The sequence below is a fragment of the Talpa occidentalis genome, unplaced genomic scaffold (genome assembly GCF_014898055.3).
Source record: "Talpa occidentalis isolate TD23 unplaced genomic scaffold, MPIMG_talOcc4v2.1 talOcc4.7, whole genome shotgun sequence".
Classification (NCBI taxonomy): Eukaryota; Metazoa; Chordata; class Mammalia; order Eulipotyphla; family Talpidae; genus Talpa; species Talpa occidentalis.
In genome coordinates, this window is record NW_023605083.1 from 7,864,916 (window position 1) to 7,884,147 (window position 19,232).

The 19,232-nt window shown below is 44.3% G+C and overlaps 1 protein-coding gene across 1 annotated transcript in view; it reads left to right on the plus strand.

Moving 5' to 3' along the window:
- Positions 1-501: 501 nt before the first annotated feature.
- Positions 502-19,232, plus strand: part of PSMB7 (proteasome 20S subunit beta 7) — a 52,402-nt gene continuing 33,671 nt past the window's right edge. The window contains exons 1-5 of the mRNA XM_037493212.2: positions 502-597; positions 985-1,078; positions 2,472-2,569; positions 3,724-3,864; positions 8,693-8,808. Of these exons, the coding sequence (XP_037349109.2) occupies positions 536-597; positions 985-1,078; positions 2,472-2,569; positions 3,724-3,864; positions 8,693-8,808 (511 nt within the window). The 5' untranslated portion in view covers positions 502-535. The remainder of the gene's footprint in view (positions 598-984; positions 1,079-2,471; positions 2,570-3,723; positions 3,865-8,692; positions 8,809-19,232) is intronic.

Consider the following 19,232-nt stretch of genomic DNA (forward strand, 5'->3'; position numbering starts at 1 on the left):
CTTCTGTGTTGCATCTTTTCGGTGCTTATTGCTCATTTCACAGTACCCTTTGGAGGACAGTATTACCTCCTTGACAGGGAAGGACACCCTTTCAGAGTTGAGAGCACTTGCTCAGTGCGAGGAGATGGTGGGGCTGTTGCTGGCACTTGGGTGTGTTTGTCTCCAAAGTGCAGGGCAGCGGGATTCAGGGGAGAAACACCTCCGGGCTGCACGACACTTGGGTTTGTTTGTCTCCAAAGTGCAGGGCAGCGGGATTCAGGGGAGAAACACCTCCCGGCTGCACGACAAGGCGCCCAGTCTCTGGACCAGCCTCTGGAAAAGTCCTTTTGCCACCGAGGGCGCCAGTTTCTCCTCCGGGCCACTGGGGGCGATCTACTCCGAACACCGCCGGGCTCCTCTAGGAGCCAGTGACTCGAAGATCAAGCGCCCGCGCCCGGCGTCCGCCCCGCCCCCTCGGCGCAGCCGCCCGCGGCGCCGGAAGTGCTCCCTGGCTCACTTGCTCCCGCCTCCCCCCCGGAAGTGGTTCCTTGGGAAGATGGCGGCCGTGTCAGTGTATCAACCTGCGGTTGGAGGTTTCTGTTTCGATAACTGTCGCAGGTGCAGCCCAGGCCGGGGCGGGGTTCAGGGCGGGGGTGAGAGTGGTTTCGGGGTCGAAGTCGGGCCTCAGCCTGAAGGGGAAGTCCGGGTTTCACACCTCAAGGGAGGTCGGCGTGGCGCGCGCCCGCGGCCCGTGTGACTCAGGGGAATCCGGGCCGGGCGTGGGTGCTGCTGAGGCGGGTCTGCCTCGCGCTGCGGCCGCGCTCCCGGACCCCCGCCCCTCCTCTGCCCCTCTCTTCGCTGAAAAGAGGGACAGGAGTCCTGGCGTTGGGAGGATTCAGTGAACAGATGGGCGTGAAAGCAAAGAATAGATTTTCTTTTCCTGAGAGCCTTAGTAGGCACTTTCCGTCCTGCCCTAAGACATTTTATCCTTTCATTTGCTCTCAGAAATGCCATCTTGGAAGCCGATTTTGCAAAGAAAGGTTATAAGCTTCCAGCGGCCCGGAAAACTGGGACGACCATCGCGGGGGTGGTCTATAAGGTAAGCCGGACGGGCCAGGAGCAGCCGCGACAGACCTAACTGATGCCAGGAACCAAGACAATTGGCTCCTTTACCTCTCGGGGCTCCGTGGGAAGGGGGCATGTTCCAGAATACAGCAGGAAGAGGTCCTTTAGGGAAGAATTGTTTGTCAGGAGGCTTATATCCTTTATGTTTATATTCTTCCTTGACATTGCAGAGTTTTTGACAGGAGGTCAATTTTCTTAAGTTCCCCATTCGGAAGCAGGATGATATAATGGGAGAACACAAGATTTGGCGTTGACAGGTCTATCTGACAGTTAACTTCTGTGTTGCTTGCAATTTTGGGCAGATGACATTTCTCAGCGCCACACTTTGCACATTCATGACGTGGATATCATGACTCCTGCCTTAAATTTGTAAGGGTCAAAAGGGAAGATTGTTGCTGTTAAAGGTAAACAGTGACATAAAGGCATCTATAGGGATGGCAGTTTAAATGGGAGGATTTCTTCATTGTAATTCAGATATTCCCATATTAGCTCTGTGACTTGTAAGGAATTCACTAAGTTTCCGAGCCTCATTTTGAAAACAGGAACGGTAATTCTTTTTTAAAATTCATTTTATTTTATTTTTTAAAAGATTTATTTATTTGTGTGTACAAGAGCTGGGGTACAGGCCAGAGGTATGGGGGGGGGGTGAGAGGATTCACCAGAGTGGGGAGCAGAACAGGCAGATTGACTGAAATACACTGCTGAAGGGAGCAGAGGGTGAGTCAGGAGAGGTCTGCTGCACCATGTGGGTTGCTCCCTGGCGGGGGATCTAACTCATGCTATAGTGGCCGCAGACAACTTCATGGGTTGTGTCTTAACCCCTGTGCCACCAGGGAGGCCCCCCCCTTTTTAAAAAGATTTATTTATGTGTACAAGAACTGGGGTATAGGCCAGAGGTGTGGGGATGGTGGGGTGTGTGTGTGTGTGTGTGTGTGAGAGAGAGAGGATTTACCAGAGACAGAGTGAGGAGCAGAAAAGGTAGATCTACTGAGATATATTGCTGAAGGGAGCAGAGGAAGAGTCAGGAGAGGTCTGCTGTGCCATGTGGTTTAGCTCCCTGGCTGGCCGGGGTTGGAACTTGTGCTGCAGTGGCTGGCGCTAGCTTGATAACATTGTGTCTTTAACCCCTGAGCCACCAGGGAGGCCCCAGGAATGAGAATTCTTATTAGTCAGGATTCAGCTAAGGTTTATTAATAACCTTTCTTTTATTCTGAAGGTATATTGTATATAATATGTTTGGTAGGTGTTATTGAAAGGGATAGGGTGAGGGGTGGATTGGAAGATCATGGGATGCCAATGTTGTTTTCTCTAAATGAGAATAGAGAGCTGTGGTTTATATATGTAAAATTGTTATTATTTTTTAATAGGATGGCATTGTTCTTGGAGCAGATACAAGGGCAACTGAAGGGATGGTTGTTGCTGACAAGAACTGTTCAAAAATACACTTCATATCTCCTAACATTTAGTAAGTATTGGTTAACTTGGAGTATTTTCTCACTAGCCTGTATTTTCTTTGTATTTCCTTAAATGGCATTTCTAGCCACCTGCTTTTGAAGCTAGTTATTCTCAAGTTCTCCCTTTTCCTTTAACCTTCAGATTAAATCCATTCTTTCCCTCCTTCCCTCTGTTAAGACTTTAGTGTGGATTTTTTTTCTCCACTGGACTATCAGTTGTCATTCCTTGGCCTCTGCCTTTGGTTTCTTCTCCATCCTGTTCACTCTTCTGTCATCTTGAATTTTGTAAAACTCAGATCAGATATTCCCCTGTCCTCTTTAAAAACTTTTCAAGATACTTTCACATTTGCACACTGCTTTCAGAATAGAATTGAGACTCTGTAACATGATATTTAAGGTCTTGCACAATCTCACAAATCCTTACTCTTCCATCCTATTTAGTTGCCATCACCCCCTACTCCCCCCCCCTGCCATTTACACCTGGATTATTTCTGTTTCTCTCGTGTCCCTGTTCCTCTCATCACCAAGCTGTCTTACCTTTGCTTATACCAGCCCCTCTTCTTAGAAACACCCTTTCCTCTTTCCTGCTTATACATTGTTCCAAATCCAGCTCATGTGAAACCTCTTCTCAAAGATCAAATTCAATTACTCTCATTTCCAGCTCCCCATAGCATTTTTACCTCTGCTACTGTGTTTTATTATCCGAGGTAATATAATTCTTGTCTACCCGTGTCTCCTCCACTCAATTTTCAGTCAGGTGCCAGGATTGCATCACATTTTCTTTATTCTAAGTACTTAGTGTATTGCCTGCTACATGCTAGTAAATATTTGATAAATGGTGAATCGCAGCTCTTAACACACCTTGCTCGTGGAGCAGATGGCTGTATTTATAGGATTAGTAAAGTGCATACTTTGTTAGAAGCACAGAAACCAATGATCTGAAATGTCCCATTGGACCACAGAAAGTATATCTGCATATAATTAGATGTGTATTCTGAGTTTTATGTTTATTTAAGATCAGTTAGACCAGAGCAGTTACAGTGCAGAGATAATATAAAAAAATTCTTTATGACCTAAACTTGGTGGAAGTGATCCAGGAAGCTTTGTTTCTAATTGAGCCCTTTGGGGATTGAATTTCAGCTAAATTTCTAATCGTGTTTTTTAGTTGTTGTGGTGCTGGGACAGCTGCAGATACAGACATGACAACCCAGCTCATTTCTTCCAACTTGGAACTCCATTCCCTCTCTACTGGCCGCCTTCCCAGAGTTGTGACGGCCAATCGAATGCTGAAGCAGATGCTTTTCAGGTAAGGTTCCAGGATGGGGATTTCTTGTAGCAATTTTTTTCCTCATGTCTTAAATTTTCAGCCAAGGGAAATAGGGAAGCTAGAGAAAAAAACCTTCACAAGTACACATTTTATTCCAAAAATCATTTGTTACTGAAAAGCCATTGTAGTTTCATGTGTCTTTTATAGTGTATTTGAGGTCTTTTTCCGTAAATAAACGACTCACAGTTGAGTCATTTCATGAGGCATAGGGATATTATTGGATAAAAAAACCTTTTTGTTCATATTGGAAGGAAACTTTGAGCTCATCTTGTAAATACATGCACAAAGGATTGTGATTTTTCTCCTCTTCTATGAGGAAAATAACAATAAAATTAAAAGTGATATTGAGTGGATCCAACAACATTACTTTTTTTTTTTTTTTTTTTGTGGGACCCTCGCCGGTGGTCGGGGATTGAACCAGCACTGCAGAGGCTGCGGGCAGCCTTGCAGCCCAGCGCTCAACCGCTGCACCACCAGGGGAGGCCCCCAACAACATTACTATTAACTGATATTTTTCTGTCTCTTTGCACCGCCCTATGCTAAGTGTTTTTCATGCATGATCTCTTTTTCTCTTTTGACTGAGATTGGGGTTATTAATATCTCTGATTAATGAGGGAACAGACTGAGGCTTTAGGAGGAATAGTCACTGGCCTGACCTGACCTTCACTCCCTACTGACTCCCACCTGGTTTTGTTTCTCTTCCTTCCTCAGTAATCAGGTTGCTTTGTTTGATTAACTCTCAACAGTTTTCAGATTTTAAGTTCACTTTCTCCTTTGCTCCTTTGAGAGCAAAGGTGGTGGAAGTAACCCGGACATTTTGTCTTGGATTGCAGTGTTGGTTCCCCTTTGGGGACTTGCCTTCAGCAGGTTCTTTTTCCTTGTTTGTAGAAAGCACCTAGGGTGGCTGTGTGATATCAGGGGGGCCGGAAGAGAAAGCAGTGTGTAAGCTGGCAGCTCACAGGCTGTTTTAGCGTATTAGAAAACCTTTATTGTTTGTTTTTTTGAAGTAGTGACCGAGGATTATAAATTGAGGGATTTGAATTTTAAAAACTGATTTGTTGGATTATTTTTTTTTAAAGATTTATTTATTTGTTTATGCAAGCACTGGGTACAGTTAGAAGCGCGGGAGGGTGAGAGAATTCACCAGAGCCAGACCAGGGAGCAGAGCAGGCAGACTGACGAAATACACTGCTGAGGTGAGCAGCGGGCACGGCAGGAGAGGTCTGCGCGCCATGTGGGACCCTCACCCGGTGGCCAGGGATCAAACCGGTGCTGCAGAGGCCACGGGCAGCTTCGCAGCCCAGCGCTCAAATACTGTGCCATCAGGGGAGGCCCATAGTTTCCATTTTATGGGTGAGACCGACTTAGGAATTTGATGGGCACAAAGCCTCGTCATGTCATTGTCTAATTCCTGCTGCCTTTACTGCGCCCTGTGCCTGTGATTTCTTCTTATTTATGCACATAACCATCATGCTACTCTTGGAGAGTTGTTGCCTATCAAATCTACCTAGTATAGTCTGAAAGCTTGTTACTGCGCACCTGTCCTCAAGATTTCTGAACACACTTGTGATTTTTATTTTAAATACAACGCTCCCCCTGGTGGTTTGTATGGTGCATTACATTTGAAGTAATTTTTAAACATGTAAAATGGGAGTAGGTTATTTTAAGATTCCTTGCAATGTCATCTAAAGATCAGCTAAGTAATCTACAAGATATTTCTGTTAATCACTTTAGAATATTTTAGGGATTGTAAAATCTCTTCTTGCAGTGTTTATTTGTAAAAATTTTGAGAGGAACTTTCAATATATATATTTTCTAACATTTTTGTTGAGTTATATAAAATGAGTCAGTGGTATAAGGGAAAAAAGAATAGGATTTGATTTTTGAACTTTGGTTCACATTCAGTGCACAGCATTTAACAGTGTGTGAACTTGAGCTGTTCACCTCATGTTCCTTAGTCTCAGATTCTTCCTCAAGAAAATGGGGGTAATAGAGGTCTCTGACTTTTTTTTTTTATAAAGATTTATTTATGCATACAAGAACTGGGGTACAGGCCAGAGGTATGGATGGTGAGAGGATTCACCAGAGACAGAGTGGGGAACAAAACAGGCAGTTTGCTGAAATATACTGCTATGGGGAGCAGCAGGCGAGTCAGGAGAGGTCTGTTGCACCATGTGGGCTGCTCCCTGGCTGGCTGGGGTATCAAATTAGTGCTGCAGTGGCTGCAGATAGCTTCATAGGTTGCATCTTAACCCCTTGCTCCACCAGGGAGGCCCCTGACTTTCGAGGAGGAAATGAATAAAGAAGCAAGGCTTATGACAGTGTCCAGGACAGGGCTCGATGCACAGTTTTTTTTTTTTTTTTTTGAAGATTTATTTATTTATATGTACAAGAATTGGGGTACAGGCCAGAGCAGTTGGGGGGTGAGAGGATTCACCAGAGACAGAGTGGGGAACAGAACAGGCAGATCGACTGAACCACACTGCTGAGGGGAGCAGCGGGCGAGTCAGGAGAGGTCTGCTGTGCCATGTGGTTATCTCCCTGGCCAGGGATTGAACTCATGCCGCAGTGGCTACGGATAGCTCTTAACCTTTTGTGCCACCAGGGAGGCCCCTAATGCATAGTAATATCCTCTTAATATTCAGAGCCTGAAAAAGAGCAAGGGGTACTCTTTTCTAGCACTGTACCTTTCCCCCCTGAATAACCCATTTCCTTGTATGGGAATCAGTGGAAAGAGAGGGTTTGGGCATCTTTTCCCTTGTTTAATGTTGATTTGATTTGTTTGGTGGTGTCATTGTATTCCATTCTGTGAATAGACGGCAACCAGTTTTTGAACTTCAACAGTATTGTTTGTTTTAAGCTCTTTACAATATTAGTATGTATTCCATGACCCCTTTAGAACACAGAAACTTTAGAGTGACTTGACTTAGGCTATATTCTGAAATTCCTAGAAGTGAAATTGCTAGGTCCAAGATAATGCCTATTTAACATTTTGATAACATCGTTGCTACCATCAACAACATAAAAGAAAATATATTATTGTTTTCAGATCTTGTAGTATTCTACTGTATATGGTGTCAGCTCACTTAGCCAGTTCTCCCTCTGTTTCCACTTATTAAACATCCTTGTGCATTCATTTATGCATATTTATTCAATTATATCCTTAGAATTAGATTCCTGAAAGTAGAGTTTCTGGGAAAACTTTTAAGGATTTCAATAACTTGCCAAAATATTTAAGACTCTTAAAAAGACTTCAAACAGGATGATGTTTTAGCTTGGAAGGGAACCAGCTGCTTAGAGTTGATTTTCTTTAAGCCTCTGCTGATAGGCAGGGCATGGATGGCTTAGTCTGGGCTGTAGGAGTGGAGGGCTGTTGATTCTGACCTCTCAGCCCGTCTCACGGGGTCTGGTCTTGACCCCATGGCTAGCTCATGTGGCTTTGCACCAGTTTCTTCTCCCGTCTGGGTCTCTGGGCCTTTTTGAGGCTGCTTCTGAAATCCTTTCTTGCTTTTTAATTGTTCACTAATGAGTGGAACATGCTTTCTGAAATAACAATATGGTAATCAAGGGATGGGGAAAGACTGGACTTGATTTCGTTACCTGGAGCACTTCTTGCTGAGTAGTTAAGTTTGAGGTACTCTAAAGTATGACTGGTTCTTTTTTTTTTTTTAAAGTTTTTTTATTTGTGCATATAAGAGCTGGGGTACAGGCCAAAGGTGTAAAGGTGAGAGGATTCACCAGAGACAGAGTGGGGAGCAGAACAGGCAGACTGACTGAAATACACTGCTGAGGGGGGAGCAGCGGGTGAGACAGGAGAGGTCTGCTGTGCCATGTGGGTAGGTCCCTGGCTGGGGATCGAACTCGTGCTGCAGAGGCTGCGTATTGCTTCATAGTGCGGTGCTTAATCCCCTGCGCCACCAGGGAGGCCCTGACTTTGGTTCTTGTGTTAATTTATTTGTAGCAGTTTTGGTGATTGTATCATTAGGCAAATCAGCATGTGTTAGCTTCACTTTTCTTTCCAAAGTGCTGAAAACTCGCAGTAGAGAACTTTAAATCCAGCTTACTTACCTAGCATAGCAATTCAGTGGGAGAAAAATGGAACGAGATAGGGGAAAGCAAACAGTCCATAGCAGTGGCACACCAATCGGCTAAGACCCTGAAGGAACAAGTAAGGAGGTGGGGTGGGGTCAAAAGTGTTCCCTGCCCACGCTGGCGAGTACAGCTTTATCCCGTGGGCAGTGGCCATGGGTTCTGAAATAGGCCGTCATGCAGTTACTTCATCGCTCACTTCCCTGAGTGATGACATGCTTTTCTTTTTCACGCAAATATCTGTGGTGATAGTTTTGTGGATTTATTCAAAGGAAAAGGTGTTTTGACATGAGCTGTTGTCTGGTGAGGTTGATAATTTGAACAGATTGCGTGTAGTAATTCCTCGCTATTAACTTAGCTTATCTGCTGGTCACAGAGAGGGCTGATGGCAAGGGTGCTGAAAATCTTTGGAGTTCCGCAACATAGGCACTTAATGTCTTTGGTGGCTCTGATGTGAAAACTGTGGTGCCTTCTTAAAAGGGGAATGTGAGAGGTGCAAGAAGGTATGTGGAGTGCCTAGCACACTTACAGTTTTTATTGACTGATCATAAAGGTAGTCAACTAGTATTTGTCATTTTGTTCTCTTTTGTTTCACTTAATGAAACAGTTGCAGTATAAGAAAAGCTTTTTGTTGTCTGACTTCCTGTACAGCTTTCTGTAAAGTTACAGTGATGCAATGTAGACTCATTTTCTTTCTTGTGCATGTTCTGGTCACCAGGTATCAAGGTTACATTGGTGCAGCCCTAGTTTTAGGGGGAGTAGATGTTACCGGACCTCACCTCTACAGCATCTATCCCCACGGATCCACGGATAAGTTGCCTTACGTCACCATGGGTGAGTGTGATGTTTCCTTGATGTTTCATAGTCTACTTACTTACAAGATGGTTTCTTAAAGAGCATGTCTGTTTCCTGTTAGAGGAGACAGTGCAATACAGTGATTTGATCCATTTAGCAAGGTATATTGGATTCCTCTTGGGTTCAGGCCCTCTTCCAGGTGCTTGGAATTAGATAAAAATTCTTGCCTATAGGGAGTTTATATTTTAGTGGGGGTAGATACATAGTAAACATGATAGAAAGTGTAAAAACTGGGAGAAAAAAGTAACACAGATAACAGTGTACTGGAGTTATATAACATATTACCTTTGGGAGAAAGTGGGTCGTGGTTATGTGTGAACTTGAAGTATTAGTTCTAATATCTACTTGTAAATTCACAAGTATCTTTAAAGGTAACTGTTAAAAAGGATTAATGCCGTCCGCCCTGGTGGTGCAGGGGTTAAAAGTCTCAGCACTGTCAAGCTGTTGCCAGTCACTAAAGAATGAGTTCGATCCCCAGCTAGGGAGCTGACCCACATGGTGCAGCTGACCCTTCTGTCTCGCCCTCTGCTCCCCTCAACAGTATCTTTCAGTAGATCTCCCTGTTCTGCTCCCCACTTTGTCTTTGGTGAATCTCACCCCCCGAACCTCTGGCCTATAATCCAGTTCTTGTACGCAAAAACAAACAAACAAAAAATCTCTAAAAAAAATGCTAATGCAGGGTAAGGGGTTAGGGAGTGGTGGGGCGAGAGTCAGATTGTAGTGTGACATAGGAAGGTTAGGTAGTCTTGAGAGGAACGTGAGCTTTGAGTGGAAGGGCCTTCCAGGCAGAGGGAAGCTGGAGGGAGGCTGACAGCAGGGTCATGCCTGGTATAGGCAGCGGTGATTTTAATCTGTGAGTTTCTTTTTACTGCTTAATATCTGAGGGTTCATGGGTGATTAGTTCCTTTCTGAACCTCAGGTACTGCACCAGGAGGACATGGTGTCAACCAAGCCTACTTAACACACTAGGTCATAGCCAATAGAAACAGTGAGTGAAGCCTCTGGCCCAGGGCCTGTAATATTTGTTGTTCTTTTTAAAATTTATTAATTTTCTTACCTCATTGTTCGTTGTAGTTTTTGTTTTTAGACCAGATTTTTTACATTTGTATCTTAGCTCTAAATGCTAAATAAGAGTATGCTTTTTGATGACCAAAAAAAAGAAAAAATGACAAAGGTATATAAGAAGAATGGGGATTTTGCAGTTCTCACTTTGCTGTTAAAGTCCCCGTTAAATCGTGGAGGTTAGAGCTCATAAGAGGCCACACATGGCTGGTGCCTTTCCAGCTGCTGTTCATCTCTCATGGTTTTATTTTGGTATCTTTGTTCAGCAGAGCTTGGAAAACTGCTGCCTTGAATAGTTTGGAAATTGCCAGTTTGAGACTTTGCTATTCCATTGTGTTACCTAGCCTCTTATAAGGTTTTATACAACAGATGTTCCCTGTTTGTTGGGGAGAATGATTTACCCCCAGATACCATATGGATGAATCTTTGTAATTATTTTAAAATGAAGATACTTAGAGTAATTTTAGAATTGTTCCAAATTGCTTTATTCCAATGTATTTGTTAGCTCCATCAAAGTACTGTTTTTATTTCTCCCCATCTGATGCCTTGGTAAAGGTGATAGAGCCTTTTCTATTAACAAGTTTTATTTCTTCTTTTTCTTTTTTAAAGATTTATTTTTATTTATTTATTTATTTATACAAGCACTGGGTACAGTCAGAAGCACGGGAGGGTGAGAGAATTCACCAGAGCCAGAGCCAGGAGCAGAGCAGGCAGAAGGACCGAAGTACACTGCTGAGGGGAGCAGCGGGCGGCAGGAGAGGTCTGCACGCCATGTGGGATCCTCCTCCGGTGGCCGGGGAGCAGCCGGGGATCCAACCGGCGCTGCAGAGGCTGCGGGCAGCTTCGCAACCCAGCGCTCAACCGCTGCGCCACCAGGGAGGCCCTTTCTTCTTTTTCTTTACCTAAAAAATTTCAGTCTTGCATGAAAGTAGCAGTGTCCAATCACAGTCATAGAGAGCCTTTGCTCATATTTGTTAGTTGTTAACATTTTTCCATACTTGACCCAACACACATTGTTAATTTTATTTTGGGGGGAACTGTTGAGAGTAAATTGCAGACACAGTAACATCTACTCCTGAGTCCTTTAGTAGGTTCTTTTATGTCACCTCGATAAAATCATCAAATCCAGGATGTTCAACATTGATACAAAACTGTTTCATTTTTAAAATGGGAAAGTTGAATTGGTTTCTTTTGTAGTAATTTTAGTAAATTCAGGAAAAGCCTGAATTTAGGACATGTTGTTGAAAATAAGTCATTAGGCAGATGTGTCTGCTTGTTTCACTCCTGCAAGCCCCGGCGCGCTGGCCTTTCCAATGAGCGCGCATCTCAAGTCTAGTGAGAGTCCAGGGTAGGGCTTCCTCAGCTCTGAGTTTCTAGGCCCCTTCTACTTAGAAACCATTGCTTCACATCCTAGTCATAAAAGCCCAGATTAAGAAGGGGACTTGGAGATTTACTTTGTCTGTTCAGCTCTCAGCCATCTCTTAAGTGCCGCCTGTGTAAAGGCACCTCAGTAGATGGAGAGGAAGTTGCGGATTCTTGCCCTCTACGGACAGTGGAACCAGGAGACAGGGGTGTAAACTGACAAAGGCCAGTGAGGCCTAGGGGAGGAAGGGTCACTTCTAAACTGGGCAAGTGTGGGAAAAGCTTCACTTCACTTGAGCTGAATCTTAAAAGAAGAATAAGAGACAGGTAGACATTTGTCAGGTGCTGTTCAGCATCTCCTGTGTGCTCAGGCCTGTGCCTGCTGTGGGGGTGTCGTGGTCAACACAGCACCTGCTCAGCGCTCTGGCCTCATGCGGGAGACCGCACTACGCGGGAATACACCGTTGGTCTAAAAAGGGCTCTGTGCTCAGTGCCCTAGGGAAGAGAAGAGTAGTAAGAATGGTAGAGGATGACTAGTATTTGGAAAGTCCTTACAAAGCAAGTGACAATAAGACATTTTCTGATGAAAATAATTTGCCATGTGGACATTCAGGGAGGACAGAGCATCACATTAAGAATTTATTGGTTTTTTTTTCCCGCCAGGAAATGTCTTAAGATACACCTGTGTCTCTCTTATCTGTCTATCCATCTAGCTATCTAGTCCTATGCAAATAAGATCAGGCTATACATATTGTGTTAACTTGTTTGGAAGAAGTTCTTGTATCAGCTGCGTAGATGGATCATTCCTATAACAACAGCTAGCAGGAGTGGCATTATACGGCTGTACTGACATTGACTGACCCCTTCTCTTAGGGATGGACACGGTGAGTTTTCAGAGCTTTGTCCCTGGTGTACTGTAAGGACACACTGCAATAGAGTCTTAGTGGCGTTTCTGGGCTAGTGTGTGATGGATTGTTCAGAAGCCTCTGTTGCAAGCACTGAATGATTTAATGAATGAGAAGATTTTAAAGGATAGTAGGCGACTACTCACCAGCCAGCTTTTAGGCTGGATGCTGGGTCTCTGTCATCTGTCCTGTCCTCCTCTGAGCTGGTTCCTTCCAGGCTCTTGACCATAATGCTTCAGGAGCCTCCTCATTTCCATGTGGGCTCATTTCCTGTTCGTCCTCTGCGAGTCCCGATGTCCTGGCCCCTCCCCTGAACAGGCTTTCACACCACACCCACTGTTGCAGCCTGCTTCAGAAGTGTCTTTTCTGCCTGGAGAAATTTCTGCCTTCCTGTTTGTCATCCCAAGTCTGGACCAGAAGCTGTTCCCTCGTGGCTGCCCCAGGCCGAGGGGGAGTCCTGGGCATTTGGTGTGAAACACCTTCTCGCAGTCCAGCCTCGTCCCTCTTGTCCCTGTGGACTTCTGAGACTAGGGGAGTAGCCTCTGTCTTACTCCTTGGTCCCATAGATCCTGTGTGCTCTGTCTTTGATGGTGAATTAGTTTTCTGTTTCTCTGCCTTGCTTGTGCCAAAGAATGTCTGAAACTTAGGGGCAGAAAGCCTAGCTGCTATTGATTGCAGTATCCCTGGCATGGAGTTGGTTTTAATTGGGTTCCCTTTGTGTGGCCCCAGTGTAGCTTGAGAGACTGCCAGAAAGCATTCCGTGTGTGCAGATCTTTTAGAGCTTACTTTCATGTTAAATATAAAGTCTGTTACGGAGTGTCTCTGTGCCAGTCTGCTATTGCTGTCACATTATTTTTGGTTAATATTCTATGGAAGTGATGCCATCTTGGCTATTCCATTTATCTCTGAAACCTAGATTTAGTAACTTGCACATTATTGCCCTCCCTGAGTGGCAAGGCTGGGATTTGAACTCTTGTCTTCCAGCTCAAGCAAGACCCAGTACAACACAGCTACTTTGATTTTATCATCTTACAGATGTTAGCTTCATTAAGCAATTAAACCTTGCTTCTGAATACTAAAAATATTTATATAAATTCCCAAAGAGCATTGATTTGTTTTGTTCTTTACTTTCAACTGCTCTATGTGTAATTTTTTGGGTCCTGCATGTTAAAACAATGCTTTCTGAAACAGCTTTATAGTATCAGAGGCAATTTAAAAAATCCCTAATTCTGGGGCCTCCCTGGTGGCACAAGGGGTTAAGCACCACACTACGAAGCAATCCGAAGCCTCTGCACCACGAGTTTGATTCCCGGCTTGCCAGGTAGCAACGCACATGGCACAGCAGACTTTTCCTGCCTCGCCCGCTGCTCCCCTCAGCAGTGTATTTCAGTCAATCTGCCTGTTCTGTTCCCCGCTCTTGTCTCTGGTGAATCCTCTCACCCCCCCGCATCTCTGGCCTGTACCCCAGCTCTTGTATGCATGAATAAATAAATCTTAAAAAAAAAAAATCCCTAATTCTACCACTCTAAGAAAACGTAATTTATTTCTGTTTTTTGTTTTCTTCCAACCCAAGCCCATTGTGAAGAGGAGCCTTTATCAGAGACTGTAGAATAAAAGGCAATGTTTGCACTGCGCGGCTTTGTCTGTCACCTTCGCCAGTGTCCGCTGGAGCAGGGCGTGTGGCTGCCTCTCCTGGCGGCAGTCCCCGCCTTTCCCCCAGCCACGGCTGCTTCTCTCTTCTGGCAGTGCTTGCCCTTGCTCTCTTCCTCCTCCTGTTTTGTTTGTGATGGGGTAGGGGCCTGATTGTTCGGAGAGAACCCCAGCACTGCCCAGTTTTGGTGTATTTTGTCCTGATTCATGTTGTTTAGGGTCAGCTATAAACCAAACCTCAAACTACAGATGAACTCAGCCCTCTTGCTGCCATGGACTTGAGGCTTTCCATCAGCGTAGCTTATGTGAGAAAATGAGTATCTCATGCGACTTCTCATGTTTTAGTTAAATCATGAGTTGTTTATTATGAGAAATAAAAACAAAACTTTGTAATTAATCTTTTCTTTCCTGACTAATTTGACAGTAAGTGCTGGAAGCTACAAGTCACCCTTAAGATGAACGTGTCTAAATTTTGTCTACCTACGGGCCTGTGCTGGCGCCTGGCCAGGCACTGGAGGGCTCCTCTTCGCTTACCTGGAGGAGACACCTGCTTCTCCTGTGCATCTGTACCACCTGGTGCAGCCCCTCGGGCACAGGTTCCAGGAGCCTGCTCTGTGGGCTCGCCTTCCAGAGGTTTCTGTGGGAGAAGAGTGTCCCTAGCTCCTGTGGGTGGCTTGGGCCATCCTGTCCTAAAACCCTCTCTGTGGATGTGCTGCTGAACACTGTGAGAGCCGGTGCCCGTTCACCAGCTTCCCAGCTTTCCTGGTTGTGAGATGCTTAGTGAGGTGGGTCCTGTCACCCTGGCCATATAGGTGAGGAAACTGAGGCTTAAGGAGGTCAGCTAAGGCCTCATAGCCAGGAGGACACGAGCTGGGATGGGAACCCAGGGCTCTCTGACTTTGCCCTCCCTGAGACTGTGCTGTTGCTGTGAGTGGTGTGTGGCATGTGCTCCAGAACAAATGTGATCTGGTTTGTTCTCAAAGAGAAGAGAGGGCTCCATAGATTTCATTTAATTAATTCTTTTTTAAGAGAATCATTTGTAAGAGACTACTGGTGATCGATTAGTGTGATTGTTGAAAACTGGGCAAGATTCTTGAATTTTTCTTTATTAAGACAGGGAAAAGGGTTTTGGCTCTACTTTTTATAGACAAAATGTGGGTTCTCTTAATTCTCAGATTAATTAGCTTATTCTTTCAACTTGCCAGCTTTTCTTTATTAGACGAATTGAAATAGTGTCAGGAGAAGCTTGGGGACCTTCCTTTGCTATTAGTCTGGCAGTGTTCCTTGGAGCAGCGTTGGCAAGGTACATAAAATTTTTATTTTTGCCCACTTACTCACATAGAGAATTAATATGAATACAATTTCAAGCTCAATATTCCTGGAAATGAGGCCCTTGGACAATTTAGGAATACTAACTTAAGGAATAAATATTGGCATTCACCATTAGGAAGACTTGGGGTCGTTGCCAGGGCCATCCAGGTAAAATTTTATCTCCAGATAAACTAGTTATACAATTTCCTAATTACTGGAATGTACTTCTTAGGTCTCAGTTTACAGGGTCCCCTAGCAATTACAAAGATTCGGGACATGGCAGTAAACATCACGTCTTACCTTGTGGGCAGCAGAATCTTAGAATTAAGTTGGAACATAGGAACATCTGTAGGGAATTTAGACTTGCCATTTTCTCCGTATTTTTACGCTAAAACATGAGATATTTTGATAGACTTGATTTTGAAAATTTTCCTGCATTGTATCATAATAGTGTGCTGCAAGACAGCAATTTTTTTTTTTAAGATTTATTTATTTATGCATATAAGAACTGGGGTACAGGCCAGAGGTGTGGGGGGTGAGAAGATTCACCAGAGACAGTGAGGAACAGAACAGGCAGACTGACTGAAATACACTGCTGAGGGGAGCAGTGGGCGAGCCAGGAGAGGTCTGCTGAACCATGTGGGTAGCTCCCTGGTCGGGGATCGAATTCGTACTGCAGTGGCTGCGGATGGCTTCATAGGTTGTGTCTTAACCCCTTGCACCACCAGGGAGGCCCAAGATGGCAAATGTTTTTCTACATTTGTTTTCAACTCGCGAATCAGGTGTGAACTTGGCAGTCCTGTATGTTCATACGCCTGTGTAAAAGTCATCTCAGAGGGCATCTGGACTTCCTAGCTCTAGGGGTTGCTGTAAAATCTTTTTTCTGGCTAGTCTGGGCTGATGTCCGTAGCATGGGCCTCCATCAGTGCTGGGGTGGGCTTACACGTACCCTGCTCGCTGGGTCGGGTGTGCAGTTGAGGGGACCTCATTCTGGTGGGAATGTTGTCCATGTAGCCAGTGATGACCCATAACAGTCTTTTCTTAGCCACCTGAGGTGCAGTTAGAATCCTAAAAGAAGAGATGAATGGTGACTGATGGTTTTTGAGTTGGAAGGTCCCAGGCTTACTAGGATGCAATGCAGCATGCACACACACTCTGCACAGCACTGTGTGCAGAGGCTTTTTTCTGTGGCGGTGTGGCACAGGGACAAGAGTGGGTCTTTGGGGTCGACCTGGGTTCAGATCTAAGTCCAAAATGCAATAGCTGTTTGACTACAAGCATTGATTGCTTCTGTAAAATGGTGGTTAGGGAAAGTATCCTATGGGAAATGTATGAGGGTTAGTGATACACCACACGTAAAGATCTTTGTGCGCAGTGTAGATGTTTGTGTGTGTGGTGTTTTGATAGTTTGAGTGCTAGCCCATTATCTGTGTGCTGTTCTGTGTACTGAGATTTCTCTGGCAGCAGTTTTTCCTGCTTTAATTAATTTAAGTAAAATGCATTTCAAAAGATTCAAAATGTGCAATGCTTGGATTTTATATCTTAAAATTCACGCAGCTTTGGTATGCCAAGAATAAAACAACTGGGAGCCGAAAGCCCATGAAAGTTGAATTATGCGTCTTCGTTACTGCAGAGGTGGTACTAAGCCAATAGATGGTGCCGTTATGTTAGGAAATGAGAAAATATTTATTTCTAAAGTGCATCATGTTGTTACAGGGAAGGTAACATAGCCAGTCCTTGCCAGTTTCCTAATCTGTTCTAATTAGAGTGGAGTTTGTTCTTGATTCTGCATAAAGAAAGATGAAATATTTCTAGTGGGTAAATGTGAGGTGCTGGATGAACGTGTAATGTGCTGTCCCTCCTGTTTTTTCTCCTCTAATATTTTACCATGAAGTCTTTGGTGATGTGAGTTCAGTCCTCAGTAGACAAGCAAGTAAAAGCCCTTGCCAAGAGAACAGTTAAATGCATTGCTGGAAGTTTTAAGTCCTTTGCTTTAAACCCCACTTCAGAGAGAGTGAGGTTAACTAATTCATCTTACCCTGCTCTTGTTTCAGAGTTGGCCCTGCAATAGAAAAGTGCCTTTATCTTTCATAACCTAGTGCTTGATGGGCTTTTACTTTCTTACTGGACAGACTAAATGGAAAGTCGTTTTATGCATCAGAAGACTTTTTGCTGTGTAGTCCCTCAAGCAAGGGACTTGCTGTCAGCTGGATCTGCCCATTCCTCGCTGTGTGATTTTGGGTAGGTTCCTTCACCTGTCTGAATTTAGTTTTTTTTGTCTATAGAATGGAGGTAATGCTTTCTAGTCCACTGATGAATAAAGCGAGAAAATGTGTAACAGAGCTGCTTACTATTTTTCAGTAAGTAGCACTTCTTATTGTTTGCCATAGCTCTGTGAAAACATAAACCTTTACTTATAGTTAAGACTAAGTGCGTTTTTTGTATTATTAAACTCTGGTCCTTTGTCCTTGAGGGTTCTGAGGGACAGGAAAACTTGAAATAGACCTGCAAAGTGGAATAAGCTGCAATAGCGAAGTTATTTTGCGATGTGGACCAGAATCAAGGCTACCTTTGAAACCTGTCAGCTGGGGCTGCGTGGAGCGCCTGCAGCAGGAGGGAGAAGTGTGGTCTGGGCTCAGCAGAGTGCTGAGTGGGAGCTTCTGTTTCCTGGCAGGGCCTAATGATGTGGAGACTGATTAAGAGAGGCATATTTTAAGGTCATTTGCATCCTCCGTGCAATCCCCTAAACATAGGGTTAGGTGACTCCCCTGTTTGAAGGAGAGCAGTTTTCTGTCTTCTTACTTTGTGGCATTTCATTAAAATACATTAATAAAACCTTTCACTTTTAGGCCTGGATACCCAATTGTTAGTCTTTTTTAAGAATGAGTGTTTATAACCTGTCAGGTCAATGAGACATTGCAGTTGCAATTGTAACAGAAAAACACTGTTCTCTTCAAGTGGTGTTTTAAATTATTTACTTAGAGTAAAATTTAACTCCTTTTTGACTGCATTGCATTTAGAAAAGGAACTGCAGTTTTTGAGAAATCAGTTTTGAGTAAAAATGTTGGATGCTCTAAAAATTTTATTTCTAAGCAGATTAAATGGAATAATTTTTTTATTCATTGTGAATAAAAGGTAGACTTTGACATTGAGGTACATTTGCTGATGAAAAGGAAGCATTCTTTCCCCTCACGAGGGGTTTAAATGTAATACTCAGTGCTTACTCAGGAGTGAAAACATCAAATTAAACTGTTTATGCTGACAAAGGACAAATCTGGATTTCAGCAACCCATGCAAGATTGTCTGATTGCTTGGCCTGCCTCTCCTGGAAGCTTTTGGCCAAGACTTATAATGAAATGCATGCATACAATTACACCACCTCTGTAGGCCTGGCTCTCCCGGAGTGAGAGGCGCTCCACTGCTCTCTAGCGGCTGCCTGGTCCCCTGGCACTGCGCTGCTTTGTATTCATAAGTCAGCTCTTCACACACTGGCAGTGCCTGCCTCCAGAGCAGGCACCAACACCGGGAGATGAGGCCTTTTAACAGGAATGGAGTGAAAAATGAGCCCAGTCCACGGGGCTGTGAAAAGCCCCAAATTTTATCCAGGGTGAGCGGCCAGCTGCCTACCAATGAGCCAGTGTGAGTAAGCACTCTGTCAGGGAGATCGGACACTGATGGATTAGAAAGTTCCGCGTGCTGTTCTTTTATCGCTGCATATATCTCGCTCCTTGGCAGGCCACGGTGGCAAACAGGTCCGTGGGTGCTTAAAATGGACTGCTCCTTAGCAGAAGGAGCAGCTTTTATCCTGAAAAGATCCGGTTAAATTGATTTGGGGAAAAGCAGTAGAAATCCATTTCCTGTTGTCTCTCAGAACTTCATGGCTTTGAGAGAAGAAATTTTGAAGACCTCCGTTTCCATTAAAGCTGCCAAGGCTGGGACTTCTGGAGAATGATTTTGTCAAATAGGCCCTGCAGGACAGGGACTGGGTCTTACAGTAATTACAATAGCGAATTTTTATTGAGTTTTTACTATGTGCCAGGCGCCTTCTCAGGATTCGTTCAAGTCTCCCCACTGTCCCCCCTCAGGAAGATACATGCTGTCATTTGTCTTGTA